The sequence below is a fragment of the Anabrus simplex genome, chromosome X (assembly GCF_040414725.1).
Source record: "Anabrus simplex isolate iqAnaSimp1 chromosome X, ASM4041472v1, whole genome shotgun sequence".
Taxonomy (NCBI): Eukaryota; Metazoa; Arthropoda; class Insecta; order Orthoptera; family Tettigoniidae; genus Anabrus; species Anabrus simplex.
Window position 1 is genome coordinate 171,127,712 of NC_090279.1, and position 10,112 is coordinate 171,137,823.

Below are 10,112 nucleotides of genomic sequence, written 5' to 3' on the forward strand. Positions count from 1 at the left end.
GATTTTGCATAAGTTTCCTGTCCTCTATTTTTTTATGTTATAAATAGCTAAAATAGTGAGAAAATTATGCAAGTAAATACGGTATAAAGTTGCAAAATTTGATGCTTTACATTATAATTATTTATGCTTTTTATTTCTGTATTGTAAGTTTTCATATAAATTGAAGCAGTGCATTGTTGTGATGTTTTACTGTATCATTTTTGATGTGCAAAGTGCCAGTTACCAGGCAGGTTCAGTTCTTCTTACCCTTAAATTATCTTGTGATCTGTATTTCTGCTGTACTTCTCTATGCTTTATCACAAGTCCCTTCAATAAATAATTAAGTGGTGATTTTTCATTTTCAGGTATTCCTGTGGATACTGTGGTATTTCTGCATCCTCAGCACTTTCCATAACTCTACACACTCGGTCCCAACATGGTGACCTACCTGAGAGTATTGTCATGAACAAGGATTCTCATTTAAGTCCTGAGTACTGGGAGCAGGCCTGGGGGATCAAACCTCAAACTAGAACAAAACAGCGGACACGGACAAGTTCAGCTTCTACTGATGGATTAGGAGATGCAGATGTGAGTGGGAAGTGCAGATATTGTGAATACCGTTGCAAGAACTCCTCTGATCTGCGTAGTCATGAGATGCGACATTGGGTACAAAAACCATTCGCGTGTGGACATTGTGATTTCGATGCCGTGCGTGAATATGAAGTTAAGAAGCATTCCATGAAAGCTCATCCTGACAAAACTATTAATGTAGTGGAACGAAGCCTGCCACAAAATCCAGAAATTAGACCAGTACGATGCGGACGGAAGAGTAGTTCACAACAACAAAGTTCAACTAATGTTACGGACTCCAGCACAGAAGAGAAGCGATCAGAGCCGGCCGAGACAAGTGTACAAAACTCAGATGCCAGTGAAGCAGGTGGGGAGACTACTACTCTTTCAAGTACCCCCAGAGTATTCCGTTGCTTCTATTGTAGCATGAGTGGGAAATCGTTAATGCTCATTCATCGTCATTGGGAAGAAAGTCATAAAGTAAGAAATCCAAATGAAGTTAATCAGCCCTTCAGGTACAAGGAACTAGACTTGGAAAACTTTCGTAAAGGTGTTGTTGGTAAGAATGCATATATTTGTATGTACTGTAAAATTCGTGGAAGTATGGAGATGCTTGAAGAACATCACAGAGTGGAGCATCCTGGGCTTGACTTCAAGGTAGATCATATCAAAGTGCCAGGATTGAGTCGCTCTGAGAGTAAGGCAGTGCTTCAAAATACTGATCAGTTCAAATCTACAAAATCATCTATAGTAAGTATGAAGGACGACGGTTTAAGTTCCAGTGAATCAGCTGCAGGATCGTCTTTGGAACTGAAATTTAAATGTGGGTATTGTAATGAAGATGCTATGGATGAAGAGAAAGCTTCAGTTCACCATAAAGTATACCATTCTCACTTGCCATCTAATATTATTAAAGTGGTTGATACTCCAGAAAAGACTCCGTACAAACTAGCCAAGGGAACTGCTTATGAATGTCCAAAATGTCAGTACACGGCTTTGAAATATGGTACAGTTTATGAACACATTGCCAGGCATGCTAAACCTTACAAGTGTACTTTGTGTAATCAAGGTTTTGCCTTTCCTTCCAAGACTAGGGCCCATATCATGGATTCTCATCCAGAGGTTCATCCTGATGATCCAGATAATATAATTACCGATAAAGCAGCACAGGAGGAGATAAAAGCTCTTAAGTTGCAGATCAGACTGGTTGATACTCGTGGACAGACATCACCAGAACAGAGTTTGAATACTTCTCCTGTGGTACCACAGAGTCCTGTGGTAAAGAAAGCCATTGCTCGTAAATCGACTACTTTATCGTCCCAAGCAGCCGTAATGGGTAATCGTAGGTACCATGCTGTAGCTCGTAAGTCTACAAACCCTCTATCCTATGGGGTGAACATTAGGGTAACTCCAAAACAGAGTGAACCTGAAGATAGTGATAGTGAGATGCCTTCAACGTCTGAAATAAGAGAAGAGTTCTCCTATTACGGGACACGTCCAGATCCAGTTGATTTATCTCGACTCACCACATTACTTTCCTATTCTGGGCAGATGGTGACTGTAAATTGTGCCACTTTAACGCAAATATGGGACTTGAACCCTACAGTGCGTGTGTTCGACATGAAGTACAGTATGTTGACCATGAGGAGATCATGATCCTTGGTGGTCAATTTGAAATATCTGAGGTTGTTACATGGAACACAATATTAAAACAATCTTAAGGTGATTGCAATGGTGCTATGAAAACGACTTGTATAAACGTATTAGGTACTCGTTGATCTATGTATTATAGTTTTTTGAAAATATCGAGAAAAAGTAATCGACGCATTAACTTTATAGAATGAATCCTACATTTCCTTGTGAATGTCTGTGTTAGAATAGCCTATATCCAAAAGATGGAAGGTGGACCAAAAGCTGCTTAGCTTACATGCAGGTTTGGAATCCTTGGATGTATATGATGCATGTGCCGAAGTTAAGTGATCAGTTTTGCCATCAGTGGGAAGATGTGGTAGGTGATTTGTTATTTGTGATCAAAATCAATCCTTTCTGGGTTTGTAGTACTGATAATTGTATTCAACTTTTGCTGGGAATAAGAGAAAAAATGCATCATCAAGTTTACAAAGGCAAATGAGAAAGGTATCTTACATAGGTAAAGGTACTATAGAGACATACACATTAGTGTAGAAATTGGGATAAAGAGAACGAGAAAGGCCTGATAACAATGCTTGTTACTTCAGTAGAAGTAATACTGCAGTGACGACAGTAATACAAATGTGTTTACAGACCTCATACCTTATTCTCCTGCCATTCAGTAATAATAATAATAATATTTATTTATTTATTTATTTATTTATTTATTTATTTATTTAATTATCCTTCCTCAAACTCTTGAGGTTGCCTGCCGTAAATGACAGAGTACCAATGAATTTTTTCTGAAACGGTGCTTCAAAAATGAAAAGTAACTGAGAAAAGAGCAAGGACAGAATTGAGGATTGTAAAACTAACATAATCTAATTATTTTGGAATATTCTATATATGTGGAGGAGAGAAGGGAAGAATTTAAGTCAAGTAGAATCTTTGGAGTTTTAACAGTAATTTTCATTCTTGACAGGAAACTTCCATCATGAGTTTTTTAGTATTGTGGTCAACACACCTGGGAATGTCTAGAACTGGCGTCAAAAATTGACTTACCTTACCACACTTTCCGTCTGGTGGTGTAGAATTCTACTAAACTATTTAAAGCTGAATTTTACTGTAGCTTTTAAATCAGTGAATGGAAATTTAAGAAAGGACACAATCTTTTTTTAATGTGCTTCAGCACAAAGTGAACCTGACCTATTCTTCAACTTAGATAGAAAAGTTGAAAGTTTAGTTCTTGTGTGATAACTTCTGTACTTGCCTCGTATGACAACCATATTTTAGTGTTGCCCACCTTTCTTCTTCTTAATTGTAAATAATTTTGTTTGTTTAAATATTTATTGTGAATATGTATATAATCCTATTTTTAATTAATAATAGTAATATTATTATTATGGTATTAAGGTAACTTAATTCTGTACCAAAGAGAAAGTGATGAGTTTCAATAAGAAGTAATTGTGATATTTCTGTTTCTTTAAATATATAGGACAGTTGAACTTGGAAAGTGAACTTGTGATTTATTTTACGTACTCTCTTACACGGGATGAAATAGGAAGACAAATTATTTAGTTTTCTTCTTTAGCTGTGAAACCTCTGTTTATACATTCAGGTTTAATAGCCAGTTCATTTGGAATGTATAACAGTCTTATCAGGTGGTGTCACCAGTGAAAAGAACAATTAGATTACGGAGTATGTTTCTGGTGGAAGGATTTTATTACATTCCTTACTCTTAAGTTGAATATTTTCCAACAGTTTGGCAAGAAATCTTACAATTTCTGCATCTTCTGCAGAATGATACATGTATTATGAGCCAGCTAGGAACCATTTGTTCTACCAACGTATTTGGAAAGAGTTTGGGAAGTGGTGATTTTTTTTTAAGCTCTCTAGTGAAATTATTTTATCGGTGAATTATGTTCATTAGTTGCTTTCTAAAATATTTTCTGATTTTATTTAAATTTCTATCCGCAAATTTATGGGTAGTTGTTTCTCTTACTTGATGTTTTTGTACTTTCATGTCATAAAATTGTACAGTTTTTGTTTGATAGTTAATTGAAGAAAATTTTGTGTAAATGGCTCTAGTTGATTTACATTAGACTGTCCTCTCTCTCTCTTTTAACACTAGGTGATTGTTTTACAAGATCTTCAAAGCATTTACAAAATATGCATAATATTTCAAAATTAATAACACATTTATATTCAGTATTTGAGAACTGGAATATAATTTTAAATTTGCTTTGTATTAGGACTTCTTGACTTGTAGTATTTCTTGATTATGGTGGGAGTCAGTATTTTTTGATCCATTTTTTTTATTGGAGCTTTATTTTGGTGGGGGGAGGGGGGGGGAATAGTGCTGTTATCAAAATATATTGCTCTGCAAGGAGAATTCTCCAAAAAAAAATATTGAACAGGAGTTTCACTTGATACACAGATCTTCTGCCTACTGAGTGCAAATCTTTTTCATTTATGACTTCACAAGTTCTCTTTCAAAAGAGGAGTGCAAACGTGAGTTGAAGTTCAGTATTGTAATATATCTGTGAGAATGTATTGTTATAGGGAATATTATCTGGTTGTTAATTTGTTAATGCTTGAATTTTATCATTATCTGTCAACATTCCACGAATTGTAAGCTATAGGTGTGAATGCTTCAGATATTTCTTGATAAGTTAGACCTAGGTACAGAAGCTATTTAACTAGCAACTTCTGCTATAACACTCATTTGAGGGGCTATCTGATGGTAAAATAGCAGCCGCAGTCTAGAAAGTCGGTAATAATGGCAGAGAGGATTTGTCATGCTGATTCATGCCTCGCCTTGTAATGGGCAGGCCTTGAGTTCTGAGGTAGGCCAAGGCCCATCAGGGCTGAAGCACCAAGGTTGTTTTTTTCTTTTAAATATATTTTTAACGTGTCTTCCCAAGGCACTGCTCAGCAGTGACAGATTGTTTTTGTAAGGCGTGTAGTCCAACTGATGAGACCAAAATGGCATACTTGGGGTGACACTACTTATACACAGCCCCCATTGTATTGCAGTTATTTTTTGCAATTCTTTTTTTTTTTTTTTTTCCACTTGCAGTGTCAAGTGATAAAAGTTCGTATGCATAATTTTTGCTGCCATTATGCTCTGGAAATAAGCAACATTGGGCATGGTCATCACTTGGATGGGTAGGCATATGCTGTTTGCTAGACAAGAGCAGAGAAAGGAACTGGCCACTGTATCTCAAGTAAACTCTGGCTTGAGATCTGATTATTGGCTCTAAGCATAGTCCTGATTGTATAAATCCATTTTTATTCAGGTTATGTTGACTACCATTATCTTTTTACAGTTGTATGTGTGGAAGACCTCACGAGTAGTGTCATAATTTGGCAAGAAGCTAAATTAAAACAGAATATTTACCATTATATTCTCCAGTTCCCCTTCGTCATACATCTTGCAAGTCATGAACTTCATTCTGGTTCCGTATTGACTTCAAATATCTAGCATAAAATTCTAAAAATAATTTAATTGTAGTAAGTCCACCTATGCAATACAAATTTGCCATTTAATAAATGGTCTGCCTGCACAGCTACGTAGTAGGACATTTTGACCTAGCCTAGAGGTCATCTTCAGTTTAAAATAACATAAGGATTAAAGACATATACAAAAACACTGATACATAAAATCTTAATGAGATAAAATACAATCGGTAATTGCAATAAAAATCCATGTTTAGAATATTCATTGCTTCAATCTTGATGTAAGACAAATGTAGTGTGGATCCAGCTGTGTTTACCACAACTAGAGGAATATTTTAAATTTATGAAGACTCAAATGCTATCTGTTTGTCGTGCTTCTGGAACGGAGTGAAGTTTTTAAATCCATAGATTTCTTCACGGAGAATAAAAGCGTAACCAGGATTTCCTCTTTCCTCCATCTCTGTGCCGTTGACCTTCACAGTGACACTAAGTGAATTTTATCCTAGACACATCTTCCATTCATTCTGATGTAGATCAATTTTTATTCGTAAATCAGACAACAGTTCTTTCTATAACAATTATCCATTATATATCACACCTTCAGAATAATACTGTCGCGACTACCATATCACTGATTTAATTTCAAAGATTAAAACACATTTCAACATTCAGGATTTTCAAAGAGACACTGGTTTGTTTTCTACACACTCCTGTATCAATTCGGGGGGGGGGTCCAGCGATGTAACTGTTTAGCATTATTGTACACAAATTGGCATACAATAAACAACTAACAGTAGTTAAGACAGTTTAAGTATTGGTATATTGTGAAAATGAAAAATTACAGCAGTATGGTAGAAAATGCACAGAACTGAGCTGAGACATCTTGGGATTTGAATAAAGAGTTGTTAGTGACAATTGTAGAATTCATACATCCTAGGTATGTAGTAGTAAGATATTATAAAATAATGTATAGTATCGTAAGATTTAAAACTGGTGTAATGAAATGACACTTGAAACGGAATACAGTGCAGTGAAATTAGAGTACATATTAATTATAAACATTAACTTGAACAAAAACCTACTTATTCAGCATTTTATACAATGTAGTTAGCGTTCATTATTCATCAACGTGCACATTACTCATCTTCCTGTGAATCACTTCCTTTGTTAGAAATGTTATATCCCTTTTTGTGAGATTGGCAGTGATTGATAAGTCATGTTACACTCTAGGTATTTATATTTCCATCGCATAACAACGTGAGGTCTCTCTTCTTTTCAGCCGAGATACGTATGTACGTGTGTTTTCCACTTGACGTTCACCCCCTTTGACGGCGCCTAATATGAAAGTAATTTAACTCTTCAGGTTCAAAGTCTGTCCTGTAAAATACAGTGTACTTCCAACCCTTTTCAACGTCATTCACTCTAATTTCATTCCATTTGACTGTTTTAGCTCTATCATTCACTGTGTAGTTGCTACCCATTTCCTCAGTGAATTTCTTGAAGTCACGGAATTCATTGCAGTACATTTCTCTGACCTGATGGGTGTCCCTGTTTTCTTTGCACATTGTTTCATACCAGTCCACTGCATAAGCACATACACTGAAAGCTCTTTTCATTTGTTTCTCTGTGCAAGAATGTGTAGAATCTCCAAATTTGAGTTTGTCCTAAAATTAAATACTTGCGTATGATGGTTTATAAATTTAGGATGTTATCCACTGTATACAGGTTCATTGTTGCTAGGAACTTGTTCTGTGCAGGGCAATTATCACTGTCAAATACAATATTCTAACACTCAATGGATTTGAGGTATTCATACAGACACGATGCATTTTCTGTTGCCTCTTTCTTATCAGGTGCTTCATTCCAAAGGTAACAGTAACCTACTTTTTGGTAGTATTGTCAAAAATTATGAAACTTTTGCACATTTTAGTTGTCACTTATATTAATTAAAATACTGATGGGTCACCACCTGTAGTATCTAAAGTAAAAATTGCTAATCAAAATTGTATAGTTTGACATGGCCATCCCTACATGTTTTCTCTACATCAGCTTTTTTTCTTTTTAGTATTTCTTGCTAACTCTCATCTTTTTGATGCAATTCTGATAACTTTCTTCTAACTTCTCCTTTAATGTACTGACGTCAGTGTTATATGCTTCACATACTATACGTTGAACTTTCTTAGGTATGCAAAGCTCAGGTTAAATTTGTTGCTGAACACACATGGGTAAGTGTTCTTCTTTGCAAAGGGCTTGTTTTCTTTGTTTTGGTTTGTATAGCCTGTACATTTCAGAAATTGAAAGGCTACCATCTAGGTATTTTCCACGTATTTGGACGTGCGGATAGTGACTTCTTGTTTGAAAAGACTGTATATGACTGTGATTATCTGAGCCTACCAAACCAACTTTGTAGTGTGCAAATAAATACTCCAGTAAAATGAAACAGCTGTAGGCTAAGCTCACCAACAGTGAAAACATATGTTGTTAACAGCAAAACTGTAGTAACTTCAATTACTACATTCAACAGTATAGATATTTTACAGGAAGACTGTCGTAATGGACTAACAGTTTATCAGTATGTACCTAGTACAATATAAAATTCATCATGATCCGTATTGACAAACAAGTGATTTGACATCATATTCAATGGTATTGAATAGGTGAACCTTCATTTTTATTATTTATTAATGTGAATATGTACCTCTACACATTTACAAAACCTTAAAACTGTTGTTTGTGTCATAAAATGGCATAGCATGACGACAGTTTTAGTGTTGATAGAGGATGAAATAGCAGTTTTTAATTTAATGTGCATCTACCACAAAATTCAACTTTTGAGAGTTAAGACAGTATATTTCTGAGGGTGCGATGTAGTTGTAGATGTGGAAGACCTCATAAACAGTGTCATAATTAGGCAAGAATATTCATTTAAATATGTATTCCCAGCAGGTTTACCACTGTGTCCTCCAGTTGCCCATCATCATATATCCTCCTTTCATTCAAATGCAGGCCTATTTTTATTCCTAAATAAGACGACATGGTTCTTTGTATAACAACTATCCATTTCATATAGCAATTGAGATCGGTAGAAAAAAAATTTCTCCATAAGTGAGTGATTCGATTTAATGTTTAGAAACAACATTTTTTACTCTGTTACAGTTTTCAGAGGCATGGCATTCATCATCATCATCACTGGTATCACTTTTCCGGGAGGGTTCTCACATTGTAGCTGTATGTATCATGGATTTAAAAATTCTGATCTAAGCCTAACATAATCTTCTTTTTTTATCTCCTTTCACTTGACAGTCTGTTGACCACTTGTTAGCCTCTTTCACTCATAGAAATCTCAGTTTCCAGTGATTAACCCTTTCAGTCCTGAATTTTCTTTTAAATAAAATAAAAATATTTGACTTGATTTTTTAATTCAGGAGAGTGTTCTGATCATATTTTGTTCAAAATTTTTTTTGATGTGACCTACAGTTTCAGAGATAATTAATGTGCACAATTGTGTACATCGGGACTCAAGCATCATAAAACATCATATGAAACTTACACAGCATAAGTCAAATGAGTCAAATATTAGCTAGCTCTTGAACATAACTACAATGAACAATAGACAGAAACTAGAAAACAATGTTTGAACACACATTTACAGTTTTGTGTGGAACTGCAGGAAACAAATTCTGTCCTTTTGGAGACAGAGATGCACTTTATACTTCCTATACTGAATCCTTAACCGGCCCGCGCATTTTGGACATTTGCGACGGCTTGGAGCTCCATCATCATGCAGAAATAAATCAATCAATCAATCAATCAATCAATCAATCAATCAATCAATCAATCAATCAATCAATCATAGTGTATTTCCCGAGCAGGGCGTAATTCTCCTCTTCTTCTTGGTACAACTTGCAACTCTGAAGCAACTCCATCTTCAGAATGACGTCCTTTCTTTCTTCCAGAAACCATTCAGTCCACCTTCTACCTTTGATACGGAAGTAAAGAAGGTCCAGTTGCTGTCTCTTCGGAATTCCCAAGTTTTCTGCATCTCATCTATATTCAAGCCAACTTTGGACGATCGCAAAATCAAGCTTATTAGCTGATCAAATAGATCAACTCCTCCCATGCCATGATTATATCTTCTCACTATTTCAGGCCTTTCCACTGTGACATATTTATTGTTCTTTATGACCCATCGTAGAACTTCATCTACAGTACCTTTGCCAATAAAATTTGAACACAATACGACTGGTCTATTGTCTACCCATTTACACATTGTAGGATCATCAGCATTAGCAATTTCTTCACAAAAACCTCTGGTCTGTTTCATTATAGTTGTATCACCTGAAAATGGGATGCTTCTTCCAAACCTGTTTCATCGGACAGTTCCTCCCGCATAGATACCCATTGTTTTCAAAGCTTGAAAAAGGTGGTACGATGAAAAAAGTTGTCAAAGTATAATTTGTGACCTTTTCCATTTG

The 10,112-nt window shown here is 35.5% G+C and overlaps 1 protein-coding gene across 1 annotated transcript in view; it reads left to right on the top strand.

Moving 5' to 3' along the window:
* LOC136886750 (uncharacterized) overlaps window positions 1-4,087 on the top strand; it is a 275,978-nt gene extending 271,891 nt beyond the window's left edge. Inside the window, exon 23 of the mRNA XM_067159555.2 lies at window positions 345-4,087. Coding sequence (XP_067015656.2) covers window positions 345-2,205 — 1,861 coding nt within the window. The 3' untranslated portion in view covers window positions 2,206-4,087. The remainder of the gene's footprint in view (window positions 1-344) is intronic.
* Window positions 4,088-10,112: the final 6,025 nt, after the last annotated feature.